The sequence below is a fragment of the Euwallacea similis genome, chromosome 3 (genome assembly GCF_039881205.1).
Source record: "Euwallacea similis isolate ESF13 chromosome 3, ESF131.1, whole genome shotgun sequence".
Taxonomy (NCBI): Eukaryota; Metazoa; Arthropoda; class Insecta; order Coleoptera; family Curculionidae; genus Euwallacea; species Euwallacea similis.
This window is the reverse complement of record NC_089611.1, coordinates 1,569,114-1,596,476: the sequence shown is the minus strand read 5'-3', so window position 1 is coordinate 1,596,476 and position 27,363 is coordinate 1,569,114. Positions and strand designations below refer to the sequence as shown.

Here is a 27,363-nt window from a genome sequence, read left to right as displayed (position 1 = left end):
TCGCAATGAATAGCGCCCTAAAGTTTCAATATTCCTCCAACAACTATTAAACTTCCAAGAATAATCTGAATGTTCGTCTTATTATAAACATTTGCGACTATCTTAACCTAAGTAGTTTCCTCGGAGAAGTTCGCAACTTAATTTCCGCAAAACCCACCGGCAAGCGATTTTATTCCGTTCAATATCTATGGAAACACTATCCGTGTTTGCCTCGTCTTCTAATATTAGGCGAAATAATAACGAGAGAAACGGTGTCAAGTGTGTTTGCAGATTCCCGCAAACGTGTAGATGCGCTCTGTACGCGCTCAATGCGGGCCCAAAGCAAATAATAAAACCAAATAGGTCGCAATATAGCGCCCTGTGTAAACGTGCTCACTGCCATTGGGGGAATCCCGTACCATATTGGACTTGGGGTATAATTGAAGGCTCCGGAATTGGTTAGGATGGCAAACATGACGTCAGTTGATCTCCGGCCGGATTGTTTTCGGTGAATGGGATGCTAATATTGGCTTAATCTTTAGTGTTTCCAAGGGCAACACATCTACGTCCTAAATATACTTGATATCCCTAAGTTCTGCCTTTGAGGATTTCCTTGAAGGTTCTTTGAACCCTTTATTTAACACAATAAGTGTGTATAGGGTGGTGTATAAAAAATATTTTCCAAAAACTAATAATCGATTTTCATTTCGTTAAGAATATGAGTCACACTTTATGCGACAAAGTAAGAAGGTTTGACCTCAAAGCGCATTCAATCATAATATATAATAAAAAAAGCGGATGTAGGGGTGAGCACAGCGGCTCGCTTAATTCGGCAAAAATTTAGACAATTTTCTATAAATTTTTCATTCGTTTTTCCGCGTTGAAAACTACGGGACTTTTGTTAAATCTCAAATAAAAGGCTAGTCGTGCTTCTACTGCCAAATACACCTCTTGCATCCGGCTATATGAGTCATTCCCCTATACGCAATATTTCCAAGTCTCATCCCGTACCATTCAAGAAGAACATGTAGACTAACTAGACGTATAAAACCGCTTCATCTTTCCTTCAAAATTAAACCACGACAATGCAATATAAAGATATATAAGAATGAGAGCCCCTCGGTGGCGTCATAGATCCGGATGCCTTGTCAAGTTGGGAGATGCAAGAAGAGGGGCGAATGAAATGCGGCAGCTCGTATGAATGCGGGGTACGTCCTCATCGGCTCTGATTGTTCCCGGATAAGAAGTGTGTGACTCGTCAGACAAAAAGGGTGCTGAATGATGCCTTTGCATAAATAAGCAGTTGTCTGACTGAGAACTGCCAAAGCCAGACTGGGAATAAGTAATTAATTCTCGCGGAATGCTTTTGATCGCGTACATTTTCAGCTGGGAAATCGTTTTCGCTGTGACGCGATTTTGCCAATTTTGCTTCAATGGGAGTCATATACTGACAAGACTTGAATGCTGGTTTATTTTTAGTACAAAAAATCGTTAAAAAATTTCAGAATACAGTTATTGATAAATAGGAATGAGGAAGGGGGGAATAAGAATGATATGTGTTGATTCATAAGAAATTTTTAATCTTATAATATTCAAAGCACATAAAACTAAAGGTGTGTAATTAAGAATCTACAAAACTAGCAAAAATATGCATTATGAAATAAAAACTCTTCAACATCATTTCTGCGTTTGTAGCTTGCCAAATCCAATGGTTTGTCCTATTTTTCTAATAGAGCACTTAGGGCAACAAGTAAGACAGTCCTGGTCTGATGTAGATACCTGCAATTATTGAATAATATTTTAAAGCAACATTATGCTTAAATTAAATGACAAAAAATCAAACATAAATTAGTTTACAGATATTGGAAATTATAATGTTAATGGGCATGCATAGGGTCAGGCATGCCTTCATGCTTACCTAGAGAAACAAGTCTGCAAATATGTACGATACTACAGTGGGCGCTGGACTACACAAACACTTGATTAAATACTAACTTCCAAAGTTAGGATCGCACTGATCGAATCACTCGTTAAGCATAAAATCTAAAATCGCCTTAAAAAGCCAGGATGTTCGAGTTTCCTTTTAGAAAATCAGCATCGTACTTGGCGATTTTCAAAAGAGATAAAGGTCAAGATAGGAATCCAATGCACGAAGAATTTAAAATTTCGTTGCAACCCCCACGGTCTAGCTACGCTTCTAGGATTACTTTATTTCTGAGATCGGAGCTTTTTTAATTTAACCAGGGTTTAAGGATATAAAAATAGACTGAAAGTATAGTTCCAGCAATGGAGTTTTTAAAAAATCTTAAAAACGTTTAAAATTAGACTATACCATTGAGTTTGACCAGTTTTCATATTCAAAATTTTGTCTCCGTAAACCACTCTAAGCTATTCGAAATTGTTTCTCAAAAAACCTATTATCTACTTTAGTTATCCAAAACTTACCTCAGTACCAAGGCTCTCTACTGGGCTGCGAAATAGCGCCCAACTTTATATATCTAGCAGTCTGAGCAGCAATCGAACTAACAGGAGACCCTTGAGGTATAGGTTGAGACGAACTTTGAGCAGCCTCCATTGCAGTTGGCACCTGATTTCCATCACCTTTTAATACTGCTTCTTGTTTCCACGAAGTTTTACTGTGTACTACAACAATTTAAAAAAACAATCACTAAGTCAAGTAGCTCTTTTCACTAATTAGGGTCAAATTATTGAGATACTGGTAAGTCCAACAGGAAGATAACTTCAAGAAAAGAAATTACGAGTTTTTATGTGTATGTTCCATTAAACAGGAAATTTATTCTACCGCTAAACTTGTTAATGCATACATATGTCCATATGAACTTTTTTTTTAAATTTAAAAACCCCCTTAAAATTGCACAGTATGTTTAAGAAACACCCTACATAGTTTTATGCCAAAAATCTGTGCAACTTACTTCTAAACATTCTAACACACCCATCATCCCCACTGGAGCACAAAACTGACCCAGTAATATTCCAACAAACCCTCCACACTGTAGACCCGTGTTCGTCAAACTGAGCCACTGTTTGAAGCTCTAGTTTAGTTAGACCGCTAACCTGCGATTGTTCGTCACTAAAATCCAACAATCTCAATTATTTGCCTTCATATGCAATAAGAAAAATACTCACTCTACGGGGGTGAGGTTAACAATCCTTACATTATTGGTAGCAACCCCTAAAATATGAAACAGTCTTCCCAAATTCGGGGCAAACGATATGTCATGTACAGGCTCAGTGATGCTGCTAAGTGTCTCTAGTTTAATCCATTTTCTACTGTTTTCACTGTATTCATAAATAAAGACTTTTCCACCAGGAGTAGTATTGGGTTCGTCACTGCCAACTGCTATCATTGGGGGATGCACTCGAGACAAACTGGGGTTCCAACTAAGACAACTCAAAGGCAATTTGCACTGAACCTCGTGCTGCAAAGTCCATTGACTTAAGTTCATCACATCTGGAGCTTCATAGATTCTTATAATTCCTAAATAATGTTCAACATAAAATTAACTAACATGCTGAGTTATTCAAATAAACCTTCAGCTGAACATGTGGCGAGTTGTAATCCTTGTTGTTTTGGGGCGAATTTAACGTCTGTCACAGAAGTTCGAGAATCTACAAGGTTTGTTCGACGCACCCAGTGTCTTTGCCCACGTTTACCAGGGCCTGGGATATCCCCCACTAAAGTCATTAAATTATCAATTATCAAAATGTATGAGTTCTTAACGAAATTTACCAATTTCTTCCCATACTGCTGCAGTTCTATCAAAAGAACAAGTGGCTAAGACTTGGCCAAATTCTGGATTAGCCCATGTAACTTTCCAAACAGACGCACTGTGAGCTTTCCAACTTGAGGATAAGGACCATTGACCTTCTTTGTTTCGATCCCAAACCTGCAAATTTTATTAATAAACTTTGTTGAAATCGATAGAAGCAAAAGTGATTCCACTGCAACCTAAGGTATATTATAGACTAACAACCAATAGCATGCAATATAATTCAAGTCTTGCAATAAACTATAAACTAACACATTCCTCAACACTTTAACCAAAACTCTAGGTATCTTGATGCAGATCCATTCTTCTGCTCTAAATAGTCTCATCTAGAGAAAGAAAATATTGCATTGGGCCAAGTTTTAATTAAAGGTGCTCTTCGTGCAGCAATTATTTGTTATTTTTAATATACTTCACAATAAAAATTAAGCAAGCAAAATGGCGTTAGTTAACACACAGTAATTTTGCAAATGTAATAAAATAAAAATGTTCTTACTTTTACATACTGATCGCTGGAACAGGTAGCTATTCTGTCCCCATAATAATCATAGGAGACGTCATGGATCAAATCTTTGTGTTCAGCGGAAATTTCTTGACACTCAAACATATTTACCGTTGGGACTCACCAACGAGATTTAATGCGGGTATCAATTTCTGGTACAAAAGATGATTTTATTAATAAAAAGCACAAAAAATAAATGTTCAACAAGGTATCAATATAACCTCAAAGTTGAAACGAAATTCGGCGTTCAGAAACAACTGATCAGACAGAGTAGCAAACTTTTTCATTTCCAAGTTCTATCGCACTTTATGTCTTTTGCTTGCATAAGATTTTAATGTAGTCGTTAAAAAAATCCTATAGAATGCATAAGATTCTCAGTCGCACGAACATTTAGTTTAGGAGGTAAAAAAGAAAAGCATTATTTGCAAAGTTTACATGAATTATTTATACTTGAACATTAAAAATGGTTTTACATATGGCAGCCTTGCACAGAACGTTGCCAATTTTGTACTCCTGTGAAAACTCAATTTGGAGGTTAAATTTGTGATTTTAATCATCAAAATAATTAATGTGTATTTTTTATTTAATTCGGTAATTCGTTTAAAATATGATCGTACCTAGATATCCTCAAACTATGCGAATATCAAATCAAGTGTTCTTAACTGTTGTAATGTGCAGAAGAATGTACACTACATGTATTTTAAAAAGGTAAACAAAAATCTTTTACACACTTCTTTGATTTAATGTTTTCAAACTAATCGCGAAATTTTACTGGCGTTCAATAACGAAGTACATGCCTCCTGGCAATCTTTGACTGGTTACTTAATCATTCCCTTTTAACTGAAATTTCAAGAGGATTGCTAATTTTAGTGCGAATAGGCAACGTAGCATTTAATGTTTGCCACTATGACATTTATCATTATCAGCTGATTGTAATTTGAAATTTGGTGAATCGAGCAAATTTTGAAAATATTTCCTTTTTATACTGAAATAAATTGTTTTTTTCTTTCTTCAGTCATAATCCAGACCATCGGTCTAATACTTGTAATTTAAACAGGAACTTCGTAAGGTAAGTACAAATACTATTAATCCATATTATTTGTTTTTAATGCTGAGTAAGAACTCTCGATACCTGATAAACTACAATTTTCAACCTCCCTTATCTCAGAACTTTTTTAACATTAATTCTTTATACATGTTCCTAAATAAATTTATCTTAAGCTGCTATCTCTATAGCCACATTAACAGTCCAGCAACACTAATGTTTTGCCAATTTGCACTATGATTCTAATGCATTTAGCACAAGTTCTTTTGTTAATCGAATTTGCATCTCAAGTGGTGATAAATTCAGATATTCCCCAAAAAAATTGGTATGTTAGTGTAACCATTACAATACTAGACTTAATACCATATGACAGAGGGAACTCAATCTGAAGGAGACATCAATTTAGCTGCTCTCTAATATAAGAGAGGCTTTTAGATTGAATATTGAATTATTGGCAGTTTCTACTTAGGGCAGAATAGGTCTTCAGTTGATATATGATATGTCCAAAAAATAGGAATACACCAAGAAATTTTGAAAATCATATTATAGAGTTGAGTAATAATTAATATTCCAAAAGCTAATTGCATCATAATGTATTTAGAGAGGAAAAGCGGAACATCAAGACATAAAATTTATTCCCACTTCATATTATAGAATCTCAAACAACAAAAACAAAATCAGCAGACTGCATCCTTAATATTTTTCACACCCTAAATTTTATTTTCTACATGAGAGGACCCATTCACAGAGCCATTAAAGAAAAATTTGATAGAGTCCAAGATATACATAACTCAAGTGGATTGAAGTGGCCTATTCTGTGAAATTTAATGTTGAATTTTTCATTTAGCAATCATTTATTCAGTAACAAAGCACAATAATTTAAAGCTAGCTTTGTTGAATCAATTCAACTTTTCTTATCACAAAACCATGTTTATGAGTTTTATCACTTAACAGGCACTCATATCAATTTTAAGTATCTCTCCTAATACTTAGATAACATATTTCTCACCTAGTAATAAACTGAATTCAAAACCTATCTATTTCACTTTCAAGCACTATGAGGAAATCAGGTCTTAGTCCTTTGGATCCCAGCTCCTTTTCAAGACCAGGTGAGTTGAATTTCGTTGGTACTTTTATAAGTTGTTATTTGTTCATTAATTCAGCTATTGAGCATGTTTGGGTTTTGGGAACACTAGCAATTAAAAACTTTTTTAGCCCTTGACTTTACTTGTAATTATCACATTTTGCCTATTGGCAATTTAGGATTTAATATAATTGATTTACTTGCATTTATTTGCAAATTCCAGAGCTTGCTAGAGTAACAAACATTGCCTTGAACCTAAGTGTGAACTTTGACAGGAAGATATTTTCTGGAACCACTGAGCTCACAGTAGAAAAAGTTGATAAATCAATTAAAGAAGTTGTGAGTTAATATTCAAAATGTTTTACCCTATTTCTTGATTATTTAAATTCTACTCCTTCAAGATTTTAGACACCCTATATCTGAACATTTCCAGTGTCTATGATGTAGATAGTAAAGAAAAGCTTAATTTCAAAGTTGGAGAACTTGTAGCTAAGTATGGCTCAAAATTAATCATTCAGCTTCCAGAAGATGAAAAGGCCTAGTAGGTTTTGATGTTAAATTTTGATTTTTGGCGATTGACAAATTATATGATTGCAGCTATAAAATTGGTATTAATTATGAGACGAGTCCTATAGCCTCTGGCCTTCAGTGGATTCCTGCAAAATGCACTACAGGAAAGAAACATCCATTTGTGTTTAGTCAGTTTCAGGTAGGGTGTTCAGATTAATATATGTTTGATCAAACTATAAGTTAAATTATTGTTTCTGCATATAGCCAACTCATGCCAGGTCAGTGGTACCTTGTCAAGATACTCCTGGTGTTAAAGCTCCCTACACAGCAACAGTAAGTTAAATTGAGGCCACAATTTTAGATGGATTATAAACAAAGTCTATGTATCTGATTTGACATGGTTTAAGATATCAAATAATCCCTAACGGGAAGATTTATTACTTTAACATATATAGGTAAATCATGTAATAAAACATATACTTCTAGAGGCAAAACTTTCAATGTTTAAAAAATGTATTTAACAATGAATTTTCCAGATTTCAGCCCCTCAAGAATTCACAGTTCTAATGTCTGCAATTCGAGATGGTACCAAGGAGTTGAACGGTGGAAAGTTGTCTCATTTTGTGCAGATAGTGCCAATGTCTTCATATTTGATTGCCATTGCTGTAGGAGTATTGGAATCCCGACAGATTGGTCCGCGATCGCATGTATGGCAAGTATTCATTTCACTTTCTGTTAAAGAAATATAACATTCAACTAGAATGAACACAAACAGTTCATGCAATCTGCAGGTAGTATGTATAAAAAGTTCTCAATTAGAAAAATAGATAAATGAAATAATGCGAACTTTAACAATAATTTTCCGTTGGGTCTTGTCTCGTTGACTATGGTTATAGTAACCTCAGGGATATAATTTATGAACAGATTTCACATTTCTTTGGAATCACAGAATTATGTCTGAAAATTCCTTAGGTAACATTGCTTGTGTAATAACACATTTTCTATTGTTTTGTAAGCCCAGAAAAGCTCACAACTGTCAATTTTTATCCGCTTTCATCCTTCCATTAAAGTGTTTTCTGCTTAAGTCAAAAAATCAGTTTATCATTTTTAGGTGTGAAAAAGAAATGATTGAGGAATGCGCGTATGAATTCGCAGATACGGAACACCAATTGAAAGTTGCAGAGGATTTATGTGGGCCCTACGTCTGGGGCATTTACGACCTACTAGTATTACCACCCAGTTTTCCGTATGGAGGCATGGAAAATCCTTGTCTCACCTTCGTCACGCCGACTTTACTGGTATAATTTCAACTTGAACTGATTAATCAATTTCCATACTCCAAGTATAGAACTTTATGATGACTATTTTATTCATTTTAGGCCGGAGATCGGAGCTTAGCTAACGTAATCGCTCACGAAATAGCGCATAGTTGGACCGGTAATTTGGTCACCAACAGGAATTATGAGCACTTTTGGCTCAACGAAGGCTTCACTGTTTTCATTGAAAGAAAAATTAAGGGCAGGCTAGAATCCCGTCAAAGCCAAGATTTCGATGCATATACGCATGTTGGCGAATTATACGAAACTGTAAGTATAGCGTTTCTGTCCAGCTTTCGCTATTTTATTGCTTGAACTTTAGGTTAAATTAATGGGCGACACTAACCCTTTAACCCAGCTGGTAGTCGATCTCAACGGAGTACACCCTGATGACGCCTTTTCTATTGTTCCATACGAAAAAGGACAAACGTTTTTGAGGTATTTAGAAAATATTGTTGGGGGTCCAGGTACTTATATTAATACCTCATAGTTGTGTATACTATTATTATTTTTTTCAGCTAAAATGGAACCGTTTATGCGAGCGTATTTTGAGGAGTACAAATACCAATCTATTGATTCTGGCACATTTAAAGCATACTTTCAAAAGTACTTTTCTGAAATGAACATAATTAACACCATAGATTGGCAAACATGGTTATACAGCCCAGGAATGCCTCGAGTGATACCAAAGTACGACATATCATTAGCAGTAGTTTGTGACGAAATAATCCATAAGTATTTGGAGTGGAATGGCGTGGATGCAGCCCCAATCACTGCGGAAGATAAAGAGAAATTATCTACATACCAGAAAATTTACATATTACAGAGACTTTCGGAAAACCCTGCTCAATCAATAACAAAACTTCAATATTTGAATAAAATTTTCGACTTTGATAATGTGAAAAATGCGGAAATTAAATTCAGATGGTTACGTATATGTATTATGGCACGCTGGGAGGAGAAAGTGGAGGCTGTGATCAACTGGATCAATGTGATGGGGCGTATGAAGTTCCTCAGGCCTCTGTATAGGGATTTATATGCCTGGGAGCACACAAGACAAAAGGCCATTGATAATTTTAAAGCCAATAGGCAATATATGATGCATGTTTCTGCTTACATGGTGGCGAAGGATTTAAACATCGAATTGTAGGATTTGATATGATTTGAGCAATAACGTTTTGCAAATTATAATAAGAATGGTGAGCCGAAATGTGGTTTTTGAATTGCAAGTTTTAAGACTGTGAATTACATTGTTTATTATTGGGTTTATGGTTTTTTTTTATATTTAAAACTTAATTCCCTCTACTATATTTATATAATCCAGCTAACACCCACTACTATCTGACAATATAATCGTTGGGATAATCAATAATCTTTGGAGAATTCTTCACAACTTCCTCATCATAATGGTCTAGTCTTTTTGGTACTGGCCTCAGCTGTTTTATTTGATTTGAAACATTCTTCAACAAATCTTCAGGTACATTGCCATCAGAAAAAAGATGTAGCCTTTGCATTGTATATCTTCTTTGTAGATTTCCGGTCATATTGTTATATACCGCCTTCTTCATGATCTAAAATCCTAGCAATGATGCAAGTGGGAATAAATTAAAGGTGGAATTATACCATTGTTGGGTCTTTTTTGTGTAACTCCCAAGCTAGAGTCCAGGTAGCTCCACCAGGATAACCTGTATGGTGGAAGTAAACTCTTTTTTTCCATTCATCACCTGGCAGTGCTATTTCTGAGGTGTTTATTACTATTACATGATCTCCACAATCATCTGATAGAGACACAAAAATTCGATAAGTGAATAAATAGCCTAAGGAGCCAGGAAAGTTCATGGTATTTTTTTGTCATAGAGGCAAAAGGCACTTAGCCATCAGTGATATAATTTGTGAATTTTATGATAATAAAACATTATTCATTAACTATTCACGAAATATTAATGGAAGAATTAATTTTAAAAAAAAAGGAAACTTTTGTTGGCCAGATATGTTTAAAAAGAACACAATTATTTTGAGTGTTGATGTATACATCTTGTCTCCTGAGAACGATTTGACATACTTTAAGAAAAGTAGAAATTAATTAGCATTTTTTAGAATTATTTTGAAATTTCTGGAATTACTTTAGCTCATTTATAAGTGTGGCAAGTATTCAAGGTTTATTGTGGGTTTTTCCCATTGTTCTGAAACATTATTAGAATTATTAAAAAATTTTGGAATCATTAGGCAAATTTTGTAAACTTCAAATTATTTTAGATTGTTTTTAAAATTCCCAGAATTATTGAAAATTATTTGCAAAATAATTCCATAAATAGAAAAAAAACGAGGGGCAGATCGCTGAGGTATTCTAATGTACACACTTGTGGTATTTCAAGGTATTTCCGCGGTACCAAACATTTTGAGGTATTTCGAGGCATTTCCAAATTATTTTGGTGCACAGAAAATCGTTAGTGATCTGCAGCTCGGAAAAAGATATACAGAATATACTCCTTAAAATAGGCTTACTCAGTGGATGATATATTGGCTTATAGAGTCCCATTAAATGCCGTTTAATGAGTTCTGCAGAATCAAAAGGGTTCTGCCATGTAGCATCGTAAATGTGCCAGATTCTCGCAAAAGTTGCCCATTGCTGAAATTGTACTTATAGAATTAAAATGGGCCAATACATGCCATTATTATTTAGGGTTTCCATATGTCCGGATATCCAGACATGTTTGTGTTTTTTGGAAATCCAAGGGGGTTTGACCAAAAATTAAAAAAATGTCCGGAGATCCGGTCGAAAAATAATTAATATTAGTATTAATAGCCCTGCTTGACAGCATCAAAAGCGATGCAACTGTATAGCAATTTATATCTTGGATAACCGATTTATAGTGATTGCTCTATTCAGCGAGAGAGGATGTATGCATAAGTCAGTGATTTGCGATGTTAAATGGAGCTACCGTCACTTTTGCTTCGAATTTTAAGTAATTGTACAATTTTATACCAAGTCTTACTTCTGCCAAACAGAGCCAATCATTGTCTAACAAATAATTTAAGCACTTGTTTGTCTCCTTTTTTTTACATAAAATTATGTTAACCTTGTGACAAACCTACCTGAACTCTTTTTACAATAGACATAGCTTGGCATGAAAAAATGTTTGGTGGAGGCTCAATTACAGTAACTCAATTCTAACCTGTGAAGTCGAGACATTTCGTTAAGAACTGAAATATGAGAAGAGCGTTGATTTTCTTACCTTATTCTTAATTAAAAATTCAAATAGAATGTTTATTTAATGTATAAAAGAGTGCTTAAACCTTTGGTTTTTTTGGGGCTCAAAAAGTGAGGTTAGAGTAGGAGTGTTGTTTTTCAAAACCATGAATTAGTACTTTAGGCAACAGCGCATTTCCGTCAACCTCTTTACTTCTTTTGCGATTATTAGGCATTATATGTATTATTTTGAATAAATAAAGGTAAAACAATTATCTGGATATATAATTTTAATTTCTGGCTAGATTGCACCATCCTAATAATCGAAATCAACAAACAGTTATGGATATTAGTTAATTTTTCTATAACACCTTCTAGCATTGCTAATTCATAGTTTGGAACTGGGAATATAGTTGCTGGATCACAATATTGACTAATGATTTAAACGTTAGTTGATCATAAAAAATTGGTGAACTTTTTCAATCATGAGTCAGGAATATCAAATGAAAATGTTCTTGCTTACAGAAGAAAATTTATCGTTATCGTAAGCAAGCAGGAAAATCGTTAAAAGACGTTTCGGGAAGAAAATCAAATATTCTTTTCTGCATATAAATAATCGTAGAACATTTTGAAGAAATGCGCTTTAAGTAGCGACCAATTAGATACATGCTATGAGAATGCATTTATTCTGAAGGGAATCGAAATGCCTATTTTTTATCATAATGCTAATCGTAATTGCAATAAAAATATTTCAAGCGATATCGTGCACGACTGAATCACGTCTGAATGTCTAACAAGGATTAATATAGAAATAATCTGAGTAGGGAATTTTCTACAGAAAAGTTGGGTTAATATAGGGACATTTCGATCTTCGTGTAGGACATTTTAAATTGAAACAGTTGCCAGCACTGAATCCACCATTTTGTGAATGAGAATGGAAAAGACGTTTATGCGTTGGCAAAGTGATAAAATTTTGCTTCAAATCTCATTAAAAAGACGGTATATCTGGTGCTGTGTGGTGTAAAGTATGTTGTTTTCTTCATAGTTAATTGTTGATTAGTTTTTAATGCATAATGTCGCATCGTAATCGCAGTGCTTTGCATTGTGTTTTTAGGAAGGGAGTGCCGTGTCATCCATTGTGCCTGTGCCCAGTTAATTGATTGATGTGTTGAGTGGTGCGTATGATCAAAGGGAAGGACCGTATTACAGTAAGCATACCGAATACTGGCATGAAAAGAAGTAGTGATAGGGACACACCGCCACGAAGCAAACGCTCTAGGTCTAGTATGGGCCGTTACGACGATAGTTCCGACGAAAGAGTCACCCCGGATCGCGTGCGACGTCGGGGGAGCCGCGGCAGATCTCCCAGTCCTCGCAGGTACGTCTCCCCCCATCGTGAGGAATATGCCCGCACGAGTGAAAGATCTTACCCATACAAAGTGCTCTGCGTCAGTGCTTTACATCCCAAAGCCAGTGACGAAGTCATTAAGGATACACTCTACAGAGAATACAAGAAATATGGAGATCTGACCATCAGAATTTCCCATGATGTAGATGAACGTGTCGCTTATGTTTGCTTCCGCAGCTCTGAAGATGCCCGTGATGCTAAGCATGCTAAGCCTCGCATAATTATCTATGATAAAGTTGCTCTAGTTGAGGCTGTCTATGAAGTTCCTCGAGCTGACCCATACAGAGGTAGACCTCGGTCCATTACCCCAGAATTTGACAGATATCATTACTCTCGTTCACCAGAACGTCGCTTGCCTTTAGACCGCTACGATAGGGCTTATGGCCCTCCACCTGGTGCACCTATGCATCGTGATTATAGACGAGATGTAATGCCCATTCCTCATGACCCTTACATGGCCAGACCTCCAATGCATCATGGTCCTCCTCACATGGCTGGTCCTCATCCTCATGCCTATGGACCTCCTAGGCAACACATGCAACGTCCCCAATTTGATAAAAATGAGAGCAAAAAAGACAAATTTCCTAATTATTTACATCACGTACAACCTGAGGATGATCCTCTGGCCACTAGAACTTTGTTTGCAGGGAATTTGGAAATTAATATAACTGAGGAAGAGCTGCGAAGAATTTTTGGAAGGTATGGAGTTGTTGAAGATATTGACATTAAACGTCCCCCTCCAGGAACTGGAAATGCATTTGCTTTTGTTCGATTCAGTACTTTAGACATGGGTCATAGAGCTAAAGTGGAGCTTTCAGGGCAATATATTGGTAAATTTCAGTGTAAAATTGGTTATGGCAAAGCAACTCCTACTACAAGGATTTGGGTGGGAGGATTGGGAGTTTGGACCTCAATACCACAGCTTGAAAGGGAATTTGATAGATTTGGGGCAATTAAAAAAATTGAATATACCAAAGGAGACAATCAGGCCTATATTCTATATGACAGCATTGATGCTGCTCAAGCAGCAGTTAAAGAAATGCGAGGTTTCCCTTTGGGAGGTCCAGATAGGCGTTTGAGGACTGATTTTTCTGATGTAAATCCTGTGCCCCCTTATAAGCCCAAACCCCCCTATCCTTATGATGCCCCTGCTGATGACTACCGAAGGGCTGATTTCCCTGAGTATGACTATGATAGAGCTGGTTATGGCTACAGAGGAGAGAGACCTTTGCCCTACCCAGAGAGACGAAGATACCCTGAAGGAGAAGTTGATGAGTGGGGAAGAACCAGAGATCCTGAATACAGGAGATCTGGTTCAAGAGCTGCTAGATCTCGCTCTCGGTCGCCAAGACGTTCCCCAGACTCTGATTCAGATAGTGGTTCTCGTAGAGCAGGTTTATTAGCATCTAGCCGAACTTTGCCTGAGGTTGCTAGAAAATGCATTACAATATGGCAAGGGGCTTTGATTTTGAAAAACTCTCTTTTCCCTGCCAAGTTCCACCTCATGGAGGGTGACACTGACATTGTAGAAAGCCTAATGAAGGACGAGGAGGGGAAACATCAGTTGCGGATAACTCAAAGGCTTAGGTTAGATCAACCTAAATTGGAGGATGTGCAAAAGCGCATTCAGAGCGCCACTTCCCATGCAATATTTTTGGGATTGGCTGGATCCACTGCCTCTGTAACCAACGAAGACACCTCAGTTCAAACCAGACCTCTGCGCAATTTGGTGTCTTATTTGAAGCAAAAAGAGGCAGCAGGAGTTATCTCGCTTTTGAATAAAGAAACTGAGGCAACTGGAGTATTATACTCTTTCCCTCCTTGTCCATTTTCGACAGAACTACTAAAAAGGTCCTGCCCCAATTTGTCTGATGAAGCTATCAAGGAAGACCATCTCATTATCGTAGTGGTACGTGGGGGTACTGCCTAATTATTATTTTGTGTTATTTGGCACTTTATCATTATTTACACAGATTAAGTCAAATTTGGAATTTTTAGGTATAGTCATATGGGTTTTTGATTTATTGATGTTGCAACATGGGATGGATTTTTCTTTTTTTGGTCTACCCAGGAGTCTAGTGATTTTGTCTTTCCTTTATTTTTTTATTTATACCTGACTAAGTAGCAAGGACAAATATCACTAAACTCACATTTTGCCCTATGTAATTGCCTTTTTATTTGCTTGTTATTGTCACACCCTGCCTTTTTTGCTGCTTTTTTCTTTATAAAATGTTAAACTTTACATTTCCCCATAAAAGTTGCGTTGTCCATAAATTGCTATTATTTTTTTATATACATGCCTATTTGGTGACAATTTACTATTTATTTAAGAAATATGACATACCTAATTTACATGAAAAGCCACTTTAAAACATCTATTTTTAGGCCCATTTATTCGGCCCATTTATGCTCTGTGTCTTTTGGGTGAACAATCATTTAATCCCGTTTATAAACCTTTTATCGTTTGATTTCAGGAAATTGGAGAACAGCGCTAATTTGTTGTAACCAATTGATTATGTGTAAGATGTTCATGTAGTGTTCAAGCAACGGAGACACAAAAATGTAAAAATCAGTGGTGTGAAAATTTGGAAAAGTGGCTTGCAGTTCTTTCTCATTAGTTTTGTTCTGATTCGACGTAAAATAGTGGTTTCCCGAGGTAGTTTCGTCTGAAAATGTCTAGTTTAAAATGGATGTGAAAGAACTGTTCATTAGTTAGTGGTTTTGTATGAACAACTGAGTAATGTGATAGTGCTAAGTTTTGGTTGACTGTACTGAATAACTTATTCAGGCCTTTTCATTTACTTTATAATGGAATTGTCTGAATGGTTCGATATTGTATAGTGTAGTGACAAATACAAAAAGTTCTTTATAAACAGTGTTTTCTTCAGTAGTTCCTTTGCAGGCAAGTGTCAGGGTAAGTTATAGATGTTAAGATAGTGCCATTTTTGTGTATGTTTGTGGGATTACTGTGTCTTTGTGAAGGTGAAAGTTTGTTGCAGTGCCTATCTGATAATTTATTTTTCAGGTTTGAGGTTCCTTCTGATTAATTAATGTAAATTATAGAATTTTATAAACGTTCAAATAGAAACTCAAATATTCAAAAAACTGCAACACCAATCGGTTGATTCTAAAATGTTTTTGCATTTGATGGGCTAATTGGGGGAAGTAAAAATAATTTTACAAGTGGTTTACCAAAGAGGAGCGACCTCAGGAACGCATGGGAAATTTGTGTTTTGATATAAATTTTAATCTAGGAATTTTTAAATTATTGTTTTTTTTTAATTTATATGAATTAAAGCCTTAGTCTATCTATCTAATAAATTACCATTTTAACATTTAAAGTAAGCATAGGTAGGTACCTATTAAGGACCACTAAATCAATATAGTGACGACTTTAATTTGAAAATAAATTCCAAGGAAACCTTGAAACTGATCAGGACTCTGTCCTTGTTTCAACGTTTCTATGGATATATAAAATCTTCTTTATAGAATTAATAGTGTTAAAGAAAAGAAAAAAAATCGTTTACATGAGACGTAGGAAAAATTAAAATGAATTTAATTTCTAGAAAAAAGCGATTTGACTCCCTATATCAATAAAACACGTAATCTATATATGATGAAGCATATGCGCAAATGTGATGTGGTTTATGTAGGTAAAATCTGTGAATATCTGGTGACTATGGGATATGTTCTTCTAGATACCCATTGTTGATAAACTGTTCACCAGTAAGCAGTAAAGGTGAATCCCAAAAAAATTGGCAACAACCCACCTACATTCCTGTTGACGATACTCGATTCACTAGGTGGTTCGTGGGCTTGACACAAGTGGGAGGGTCGATGATGGATAGAATACGGACTCCTCCCTCTCACTTGTAGGGCTATGTCGAAGATTCAACACGGCAAAGACAAAGCTTGTTGGGTATTACCAGTAAGCAATAGATAAGAGTGTAGGTATCAAATCTCAGCAAGCGAGGTGAGTAAGGTAAACAGTATGGTAATGTTCAAATCATGAAGACCCAATAGAAAATAAACTCACTTTATATTTCAGCATACAGGTTCATCAATTAAATGACTTTATGCACATGATCTGAGCCAATTCAAATGGTAAATAGTTAAAAATGAATGACAACGTAATTTAAAATTCCTTAAAATGGATTTTGACAAGGCAAGAACAACGCATAGAACCGTATTATGCCGAGTTTATACATGCATTACTATATCCATAATAAATAATATATAAAGTTCATGTCTTTTTAACTTTATATGCAATTCTTATGCATATATGTGCTGTATAAATCCTGCATTAGCGCACTACCATTTTCAGAAAATTTAGTTATTCATTTGTAAATGCCCTAATGCAAAACTTTACTTTCTGGTAGTTCAATGAGCCAACCACAGGAAAAAAAATGACTTCAATTCGCATAAACAAAAATTAAAAGAATGCTCAATCCTACCCTGCAAGAAGTAATTTTCTGATTGATTACAGTTTCATGGGTTCAATCATTCCAAAAATAATTTAGCAACGTCTTTTGCGGCAAATAATATTTAATATCAAACTTGGTCCTAAAGAGCTTTGGTAACTATCTGCTAACTATAAGACCACTGCACTATTGTCGGTTATCAGTAAGTCAAATTTAACAAGCCAACTAATTTACTTACTACAAGTGCTTTCTATCAGTGTATTGTCTATGTGCTCAAGAAGTTCCTATTACAAAGTAAAATTATTATATTAGTTCACCTTATTTATGGTTTAAATAAAACGCCGAAATGTGCTTTCCAATTTATAACAGTTTAATTACAATGACGGAATAAAGTGTAATATTCAGTAATAAAATAAAATTAATAAACTTTGATTCAATCGTATTAATAAAATAATTGTCCCTATGATTTTGGGAACGTATGCTTTAAGGGTAAATTAAATCGATTCCCTATTTATCACATATTTTTTCTTCTCATGCGGTTGCAAAAAAATTCAGACTATTAGTTACAATAACGACTAAAAAATTATAACGCAGCTCTAAAAGTTGTGTAGCAACCTAAAAAAAGCTTCTGCTTTCATAGCTGTTTTCTCTAAATGTATGTCTTATTCATAAAACCTACAACTCTTGCATCAAGATCATAATTTCGGGTTTGAGATAAGTGGTGTTGCCAGATGCTTTTATTTCCTCGTTGAAAGCGGGATCCCATTGGAATATGAGAATGGTAGCGGGAACAAGACGCAGTTCTGCTAAAGTGGATTCGAAGTCTTTTTCCTCGAATTTTTGGCCTGTTGGAGTAGTTAAGATGAAAGGCAAACCGTCATGCTCCAGGTTGTCTCTGACGAAATCTAACACTTCAGTTAACTTCTCGTATACTGAGAATGTTCCCTTGGGAAAAAAGGTCGGAATGCATTTAAATTTTCGAATCAAGATATATAGCGTAAGCCTCAATTGATGTATTAAGAAAAGATATGTTTTTGGCTCATTATAAGGTCAATTTTTCTTCATAAGTAAAAACTTTATTGTATTTTTCTACTCGCCTTTGTATTTACCATATTTACGTTCAACGCGAGACTTGAAGGATGACAACTTACCTGCAAATATAAACCATCCGGAAATCGTACCCTAATCAGAGAAAATTTATACTTCCTAATCTCCCTCAATTCGTCTTTTTCCCGCATAGCTTTAGTCCTAAGCTGAAGCTGTTTTTCGGCCATTTCAGATCTAAAAGAAAAAACTAAGCTCTTCAAATCCTATAAAAGAACCATTTCATTTAAAAAACGTCACCACAAAATTCAATTATTTATTGCACTAAATCAAGACTTGCAAGTGCTTACTTGGATTGTTGCTCTTTTTTTATTTCCTCAGGGGAAATCGCATAGAAATCTTGAGGCAATTCGAGTCTTACTGCCGCTTGGGCAGGTGAAAGAACTTGCAAATTTCTGTCTAACTCTAAATCCACGCGATTTTCTGACTTCAAGGCGTCTCTGAGGAACTGAAAAGATAAAAAAATCTATATACTTTTAAATTTTTGATTATTATTGGGGTTCTTGAAATCTTTAAAACATTCATAATTATAGAACAGATCTTATTAAAGCATAGGCATTGTAAAACAACATTCTAAAATATTCTTTGAGGCACGATTTTTAAATGTTTGATAGACATCTTTTTAAATAAAATGTCAGTACCACGGGTTTTAAGGTACGATAAATTTCATTTTGAAAACTCATCATTTCCATCGTAGACGAAACGAAATATAACTTATTGTTAATGTGTTACCTCCAAAGTCTCCAATCCCCCTACATTCTCCTCAGACCACACCAAGAAATCTTCCTCAACCCCATTATGCTCCAATCTCTGTTGTTTGAACCCTGCAGCATACAAAAACTCACTGGCTCCCAATACAGGTAACACTTTGTCTGTGAAAGTTGGGTTGTAACATCTAATTCTATGGAATTTCGTTTCCGTGGGGTTGCCAATGATGTTGTCGATGTATCGACAGAGAATGTTGACACAGTCTTGGACCTATAAATCCAGAATGGGCAGATAAAGAGAAATAATGTCTACTAGAATGAGCTAATTACCTTCGTTCGGTTATAATTACACGAATATAGAATTAGGCAGGCAGTTATGCCTCGTTCTTCCTCCAAGGCAGCAAAAAGAAACTCTTTGATTTTTACCTTCCAATCTTCTTTGGTTAGAACTTCATCGTTCACAAGTGGGCATTTGAAATACACTCCTAAAAATCATTTTTCTTAGACTATTTTCGGTAATTTTATTAAGTTTTTCTACCTCTAACTGCCAAATGTGTAGAAGCTTCAAGCTCCGTTTCCTTGGTACCTATTGGAACCTCAGCAATGGACTGTGCGTTATTCTTCTCAGCCTCTAGTTCCCTTCTTACCTAAACAAATTTTTTTCTAACAAAATTCGAACGAAAGGATTAAACCTACCTTTGCCTGAATGGCAGCAAGTGAAGTATTGAAAGCAGTGTCTTTTTTTTGACTAGACATTCTAGCTAAAGCAGCCTCAGCAGCTTGTCTTGTGACATCAGAAGGGGCGTTTCTCTGAGGAGCTACATATCCAGGCTTTTTAGACTTTGGAGCCATAGTATTGGATGATGTTGACTCTGTTAGTTTATGTCCGGGTCCAGCTTTTTTAAATTTGACATCAGCTTTCTTTTTTTGAAAGAAGTTCTTCACTTTCTCCGAAATTTTTTCTGCCATTTTGTTAAAATTTAGATTCGAGGGGTGTGCTCTTTGGGGAGTTTAAGTTTGGACACGCTGTTTTTTAATTCTTCAATTTCCTTGTTACTTGCTGGAAAGTAGAAAATTTGTTTTCAAAGCAAAAATACATTAAATTTACTGCCGCAGCAACACTCCTAGTCAAGTTAAAGATTATGAAGTAAATTAAGACATAAGTTTGCAACTATAAAAGTTCTGTACAGAAACCAAAAGGTTATTTTAATAATAATTATGAAGTTTTGTTGCTGTCGCTCTTTATTGTCAAAATGTATTTATTGAAAATATACCCATCAAAATGCGGGATAATGTTATCTTCACCAGTGTAATCTATCATAAGCCAATATAATGCAGAGGTTTTTGGAAAAAGGGCGATTTATACAAAATCCAGAAGATAAGGAAATGAAGATATTTTTATATCTATGGTTATTATATATATCATTCTATTCATCGCCCAAATATGTAGTTGTTAGGGCTGGAACATCTTAATTAAACCGAACCTACTAATACAGTTACAGTTGTCTAATTAAGACTAAAACTTGGGACAACCTAAACCTACTTACAAAGGCTTATAAAACGATCATAGATATCCTTCCCGTAGTACTTCCAGGACACAAACAATAGCAATAGATTGAGGAAGAGAAGGGTTGTAAAGGTGGTGAGCAACTTCAGCTGGAAATCGTCGAAGCCCAACGCACCTGCTGTCAGCTGGTCCTGCTCACGTAAAATGTCCACCGTATCCAACAAATACACTTCGAGGGTATTTAAATAAACGAGAACTCCATTAAAAATGGATGAATTGGTAAAATAATCCAATAAAGAGAGCATTACTTACACGAAATACGAGGGAGAACATTTGACAATGAAACATATGATTTTGATAACTGTTGTCAAAGAAAATTTCTTTGATGACGTGAAAATGTCGATATAACGATTATGTATGCATCCTTGTTCCAGAAATAGGTTTAGAAAGAGACATAACTAATTCATGGTTTGTGAGAGGAAGTACCTGAACTGAAACTCAGATGGCGACATGGAATACTTAGAATAATCGGTAATAGATGGCGCCAAGGGTTATTGTATCTTAATTTTCTATTACAATTTACCAATTCTAAATCTTCATTGAATTCGATATTTTGAAAACTGGATTCAGTTTTGGTCATAGAAAAAGACATTTCGTCATTGCAGCTTTCCCTCTTCTTCGGCGTGGCGATGTTTATTTGAAATCCAACGTTTCGGACTTCGGCAACCATCATCAATTTTTTTGTTGTGGGAGCCATCTCCGAATTTCGCTTTTTTTAATTCCCTTTTTTTTCTCATTACGGTGAACTATCACATGTTAAGGCCTAGATTTGAATTTTGGTGCAAATATAAAAAATCTTGGTTTTGCAAGAAACGCTTTAATCTAAGATTTAAAACTGAGATGAGTTGAAATAATGCGCAAATTAAGCGGTATAAGACATTAAAATAAAAATTGAATATGCCATGCATATTCTAAGTATATTTCCCAGGAATATGAAAGGTTGTTCATTTTATAGGAAGGTGGGTGATTTGTCTATTGGTTGATACTTTCATCTATTGATAAAAGCAAAGAAAATATTTTCTCACGCAATGACATATGTAGATATGTAAATCCGAAAAATGTTCAGGGTTTTCCTTAACATCCCGTATTATTAAGTCAATTTTATCGAGTAATATTCAGTAGCACCTACTCGCAGCTAGCCGCGAAGAGAAATTTCCGCCCACTGCAAATCTTCAAAGAGCACCGAAAACAGGAGTTCATGAGATACTTCTTGTGCAGTTGACCTAAAACTTCGTAATTTCCGCCTCAGTTGTTGACCACTGCCATGATACCTCCTGCTTGGAATATTTCGAAAACTAAAAGAGATGGATGTAAGACGATGGAATTTTCCTTTCCAGCAGTACCGGCCTTAGCGGGTTGGGCGGCACATCAGGAGAGACCGGCGGACTTCCCTGTTGGGCGGTTTTCTTGGGGGCTAGGGGCCAGTGATTAAAAATTTCGTTAGTGGGACCCGACTTGCTGAGGCCGGCTCTTGCTTTCCAGCAGGCTACTTTGAAAACGTTAAAATATACAGGATTTTTTGTTTATTTGAAAAATCGAATTTCTGGCCCCCAGAGATGAGGAATGTCGACATAAATGAATGCACGTGGAGACTTTGAAGTACGTTTTAATTATTAAGTACATAATTAAACGAATACTTTGTAATTTACATATAAATAAAATTTTAATAATAAATAAATACTTCCCAGGCCCTGATGGAAATTCAAGCAAAACGGCGCGTTTGATCGTTTATAGTTTCATTAACCTGCGGAGAGTTTAATAACCACGTATCAGGGTATAGAAATTGCAAATAAAACTCCATTTTATCAGAGTCTGAAAACTCTTGACAGAATTGATGATTAAGTTCGCTTGAAAAGCTGGTAATAAATTACCCACGATCTCTTGATGATATGAGTTATATTATCGTCTATTAATTACCGACCACTGACGTGGCGTTCATTAATTGACATTAATCCCACATTTAAATTTTCGAATCCAACATTCCGACAAGCGGTTTGATACCTGCCTGGCGATTACCTACATCCTATTATAGATACATATTATCTCCTAGAGACTCTACAACTTATTTAAATAAGAAATATAATATGTATAAACCTACTCTCTATGAAAACGATAAAGCTCATCGATTACACTTAAAGTGAAAAAATACTGAAATCTCATTTCAATAATAAATTGTACAAAATCACCAGCTGCACTATAATACACAAAAACATGCTTATTACTCTTTGTCACACTAGTGCGAAGATCAGTCTTGAGAATCGAAATCCATATTCAATATTCGCATCATTTGCAAGTATGCGTGTCCAACGACTTAACGCAGGTCTTGCACTGCACCTCGCAACACCACTTAAATTTGCATTGACACCTTTCTTTTACGACTGCTTTGATAGTGTTGTAACCGCGCCCACAGCATAATATGTTGCATCCATCGACATCCGGGCTTGTGCGGTTGCAGGGTCGGCCCTGTGTGCCCAAGGTGCCCTTCACGTCGTTGCGAACGCAGTAGTCGGGGGAGTCCTCCAAATAGACCAGATCGTAGGCTGTGGGAATAGTGATTTGGGGGTCTTTGAGTTGGAGCCGACCTCGACGATTTACGCGGACTTCGGTGGCTCCGTCGTATTTGTCTCGCAGATAATCACCTGAAAAGCAATTTAGAGTCATCACACAGGTCTAAGTTTGCAAAAGGAGATGAAAACTATCCACGTCGAGAACATTCTTGCAGTGAACTTTACTTTTTGGTATAACCTTTTTTGAAACGGGGGAACTGAAGTGCCATGTTCATGGAGGGGTGCAATATATTCATGTTTTCTCTGTTTATGGAATGGCAGAGCCGAAAGCGAGCAGTGGATCACATATATAAACTTAGTTGAAGGAGAAATCTACATAATATTGTGGAAATTTCATTCAATTTTCGCGGGACAGTAACGAGGACCGGACAGTGAAGTAGACGAACATGCCATTTGAATTAATATTTTCTAAACGCTACTCGAAGAAGTATAGATCGCTTTAGCTGGGGTTAAGGGTGGAGTCTCCTGAAAATTGCCGACTTATAGCACTTAGAGCCATAAAGTAAAAAACAGTCCAGAAGCTTATAAAGAGAATAGTGATGGAATTTTTATTCAAATTTGGTATTTGACCGAATGTCATCAAGGAGTATTAATGCTTGACCTTGGAAAGTCTCTGCTTAAGAATGCATGGTGATAATTTTGCAGTAACGGCTTTCTGTGAGATTTCCGAGGTGTCTAACTGCGTCGGCCACTTTGTCGGAAAAACTGAACCTACAACTTCAGGCATGTAGCGGTTTGACTCCTATTTGGTGGGAAAAGGACAACGAGGTTTGTTTTAAGGAACCAGATCTTCCCTCGGAGATATGCCGGTTTCGGGGTGCCGAAATACTCTTATGACAGATTTTAGATTCAGAAGCCTCGACTTATCGGCCAGGGTTTGAGTTTAAGGACGTTTAAATTCTATTCTATCGGAGAGGGGACTAGGGACAAATACATATCTATGCGAATTTGATTCACCGCTAGTTCTACATTAAAAATCGGGTAGTTCATTATTGAGTAACATGTTTACCCTCAGGAATACCCGTCGGTGGGTAATACACTCGCGCAGTTGCTTCGCCTGCACCCCGTGCGTTAACACTTACTTTCTTTGCTTTTTATGACAATAACTGCTGTATAACAAATTAAGAAAGTTTCTTGCGAATTATGTACACTATTTTTCGGGATTCGAACCCAGGTCGTCGCAGCGGAAATTCGCACTACTTTATTCTCGAATGTCGGCGCAAATACGGCACATGACAATTTCCATAATAACCGACCAGACGATAGTTTTGTCATTTCGTGATATTTTGCTAAATTTTTTCATGAAAATTATCGTATTTTTACAACTGTTTCTGTGCCACGTGAAAACATATTTAGTCTACTTGGCCAATACATAATAGCAGCTTATTATTTTGTACCAATTTTTTTAGCCAGGGTAGTTCACCGTGCGGTGTCCGTCATTTGTTTTCCTAACATACCCATGCGTTAGGAATGCTTAACGCACGTATTTCTTTTCGCGCCTACTATCTCCGGTTGTTATGTCTTCTGGCGTTTACAGTTTTCTTACTATTTACACGCAGGAATGAAAAACGGTTTTAAAAATTCCACAAAATCGTCAAGCTTTATTGCATTTTCCACGCAGTGTTGTAGGTTTCCTGACACAGACAGTGTTACCATTCGCGTGGGTCTCAGTTAATAATATACGAGAACTCCAATAAATCTCGTAATAGGTGGTACAAGTATTGTGTGTAAACAACTATTACAGCTCGTGTATATGAAATTATAAATGCCCCGTCTTTTCGAACAAATGTTGGCACTTGAGGGACTCCACTCTTTTGTTACCGCCTAGAGGGTGGTCCTTATATGGGGATTTAATACTGAAAGATATTTATTTTTCCCGTTAATAAGGAATATTAGCATTTTAACTGCGTACATAACTAACCACGTAAACTTGGACTTCAAATATTTGTCCGGCGGCTTTGGATGAAAGGCTCTTAAATATATCACCAGCTTGCTCCTAAGCTCAGTCTTTAATATTTGTAGAAGTTTATGTTTTCAAACACTCTTTAAGTCCGATGTTTGCCGATGCAGAGGAGGGAATGTTTGACCATCGCATGTTTGAATTAATAGAGGAAGTCACGTCCAAAATTTCTTCCTCATCTATCAGGTGTTAGCGATGCCCGTGGGCTTTTATCAAAGCCAACAAATATGAGCGGCTCATCAATCACGGGCGACTTTATTGAACGGCAACTCGGGTCTAAATTGTCGATAAATTTTTCCAGACAATAACAACGTTGTAAAGTTACAGAATGGCCCCTTAATGGTGATATAAACCGACCATTAACAAATAGTTAAGAGATGTTGCTGGCTTGATCGACTGTCTCTGTCCCTCGTCCATTTCCTTCGCTGGGACTTTGAAGAAAAATCGTTAGAGATCAAAGCGATCGCTAATGTCCTTTTGCAACAATAACGTAATAACTTTATAGCTGAAATTATCGGTTGTTGCAGTCCTGCTGTTGTCCAATAAACGCAGGCTGCAGGGCTTTATAGATACGATAAAGATCGTTATTTTCGTTGCCCGTTTTACAGTTAAACCTATTTCTCTTTTAAAGTATTACCCATGGTTAGGGGCCTTAATTTTCTTCGAACGTGCCAGTCTGTTAAGCTTATGTTGATTTTTTCCTTCGGTTGATTAAATACTCGCCCGAGGCCTGCGTCTTCTCAACCGCGTTGAATAAACCATATAAACAACAATTGAATGGGAAATCTCCAGCCGATTCGATACCCCAGTCAAGATCTGTCGCATTATGCCGGACTCAATCAAGATTTCATTAACATAATTCAAATTATCAGGGCTGGAACAATGGGTCAATTAATAACATTTGCACTTGTATAAAACGCCCACGCCGGGATTAATATACATAATCAAACTGGCTGTAAATTTCTACGGGCACACATGCAGGTCTCACTTCATATGTAAGTATTATATGCAAACAATTAGGTGGTTGAACGAACTTTAATTATCCTTAGGCTAAAATAAGATACCTGAATGGTTTAAAGTCGGAGGTTGGTAAGTGCGATCTGGAGCGCCCAAGTCAATGACTTAGGGGAACTGGACGTGGCGAACATCGCCAGGACTCCATTGAATAGGTCCTTTTTTCACCTATGTTATTAGATAAGGTGGGTCTTACGCCAAAGAGACGTCATACATAAGACATGCATCGTGAGATAGGCAGTAAGCATTGCCACGTTTTAAATGGCGCTTTGTTAGGCGATATTTCGTGCTGCAAATTTAATTGATCTGCGACATAATTATCTCCAATAATTGCGACATAATTGTCCTCAAGCAGTGTTTACTTCATATTTCATGTTGCATGTCTTAGGTCCCACGCGTCTCAGGTGTCCGACCGGTCTAAGAGGTCGCAGTAACGTCACTTCCTCCGTCTTCGCCGTCATGACTTAGTGTCTTATTTACCCAAAGGGAGGGTAAAATTATAAAAAAAAACAATCCTACGTCCAGTTCTTTTATATCATTGTCTTTGAACTATACAAGATTTTGCTAGTTTCTACTTAATGACAATTACTCTATTGCCTTTCTCTAAGGTTGCGGTAATATGGAATTTCTGGAATTTTTGAGCTATCCGGGGAAATTAAAGCCGTTAGGATTTTTTTTTTGAAAAACTCATGAATGTGGGAAACACAGAAATTCATTCTTGAATAATCTGGAGTTTCATGAATAGAAACCTGTCATAAATTCCTCAGTATTACGGTATGAACTATTATGATGGTATCATATATATTATGGCTTGAAATTTATGGAAGATGTTAGAATATCTGAGAAACCCGAAGTAACTTTTTATCAGGCATACGTCCTAGAATCTGCTGAAAGAAAATCATCGGAATTTCTGAGTAATTCAACGTGAAAAGGCGAATTTTAAAAATTCAGCTTAATCTACAATCTGTGAAGAAGGGGGATTTTCTTACACTTTACAATTATCCAGACAATAATCCTCCATCTTATAAAGGTCCTGCAGACACCAATATTCATCCATCCCTTTCCCATATTTATCACCACACACGAACTGTATTCAGCATATCTCCGCCCATCATGTATGCACGGCTCGTCCCATTGCATCGGATAATAATGACATAATTATACTGGGGTATTATCGAAGAACAATTTTTTAAACGATCCT

The 27,363-nt window shown here is 36.2% G+C and overlaps 6 protein-coding genes across 6 annotated transcripts in view; 2 read left to right on the top strand and 4 right to left on the bottom strand.

Moving 5' to 3' along the window:
• Positions 1-1,548: 1,548 nt before the first annotated feature.
• The window catches only part of Nup44A (nuclear pore complex protein Nup44A), a 240,627-nt gene continuing 214,812 nt past the window's right edge, over positions 1,549-27,363 (bottom strand). Inside the window, exons 2-8 of the mRNA XM_066406230.1 lie at positions 4,264-4,431; positions 3,731-3,887; positions 3,532-3,675; positions 3,127-3,478; positions 2,913-3,070; positions 2,425-2,622; positions 1,549-1,758 (exon numbers count right to left, since the gene is read on the bottom strand). Of these exons, the coding sequence (XP_066262327.1) occupies positions 2,426-2,622; positions 2,913-3,070; positions 3,127-3,478; positions 3,532-3,675; positions 3,731-3,887; positions 4,264-4,374 (1,119 nt within the window). The 5' untranslated portion in view covers positions 4,375-4,431 and the 3' untranslated portion in view covers positions 1,549-1,758; position 2,425. The remainder of the gene's footprint in view (positions 1,759-2,424; positions 2,623-2,912; positions 3,071-3,126; positions 3,479-3,531; positions 3,676-3,730; positions 3,888-4,263; positions 4,432-27,363) is intronic.
• Positions 5,192-9,493, top strand: LOC136419694 (leukotriene A-4 hydrolase). The gene is made up of 11 exons (XM_066406222.1): positions 5,192-5,338; positions 6,368-6,423; positions 6,622-6,737; positions 6,800-6,939; positions 6,996-7,107; positions 7,173-7,241; positions 7,445-7,620; positions 8,020-8,206; positions 8,288-8,494; positions 8,547-8,691; positions 8,743-9,493. Exons 2-11 carry the CDS (start codon positions 6,372-6,374, stop codon positions 9,372-9,374), a joined length of 1,836 nt encoding a protein of 611 aa, XP_066262319.1. The 5' UTR covers positions 5,192-5,338; positions 6,368-6,371; the 3' UTR covers positions 9,375-9,493.
• Positions 9,455-11,542, bottom strand: mRpL13 (mitochondrial ribosomal protein L13). Its single transcript, XM_066406239.1, has 5 exons — positions 11,461-11,542; positions 11,321-11,400; positions 10,730-10,853; positions 9,848-10,002; positions 9,455-9,795 (listed from the first exon to the last, which is right to left on the bottom strand). Exons 2-5 carry the CDS (start codon positions 11,342-11,344, stop codon positions 9,562-9,564), a joined length of 537 nt encoding a protein of 178 aa, XP_066262336.1. The 5' UTR covers positions 11,345-11,400; positions 11,461-11,542; the 3' UTR covers positions 9,455-9,561.
• nito (RNA-binding protein spenito) lies at positions 12,305-15,695 on the top strand. The gene is made up of 2 exons (XM_066406221.1): positions 12,305-12,439; positions 12,529-15,695. Exon 2 carries the CDS (start codon positions 12,596-12,598, stop codon positions 14,750-14,752), a length of 2,157 nt encoding a protein of 718 aa, XP_066262318.1. The 5' UTR covers positions 12,305-12,439; positions 12,529-12,595; the 3' UTR covers positions 14,753-15,695.
• Positions 17,591-20,925, bottom strand: Gint3 (GDI interacting protein 3). Its single transcript, XM_066406225.1, has 8 exons — positions 20,602-20,925; positions 19,751-20,114; positions 19,593-19,701; positions 19,385-19,539; positions 19,080-19,325; positions 18,638-18,795; positions 18,395-18,524; positions 17,591-18,188 (listed from the first exon to the last, which is right to left on the bottom strand). The coding sequence occupies exons 2-8, from the start codon at positions 20,021-20,023 to the stop codon at positions 17,919-17,921; spliced, it is 1,341 nt and encodes a 446-aa protein (XP_066262322.1). The 5' UTR covers positions 20,024-20,114; positions 20,602-20,925; the 3' UTR covers positions 17,591-17,918.
• LOC136419700 (protein Wnt-5b-like) overlaps positions 22,219-27,363 on the bottom strand; it is a 41,424-nt gene continuing 36,279 nt past the window's right edge. The window contains exon 7 of the mRNA XM_066406229.1: positions 22,219-23,260. Coding sequence (XP_066262326.1) covers positions 22,905-23,260 — 356 coding nt within the window. The 3' untranslated portion in view covers positions 22,219-22,904. The remainder of the gene's footprint in view (positions 23,261-27,363) is intronic.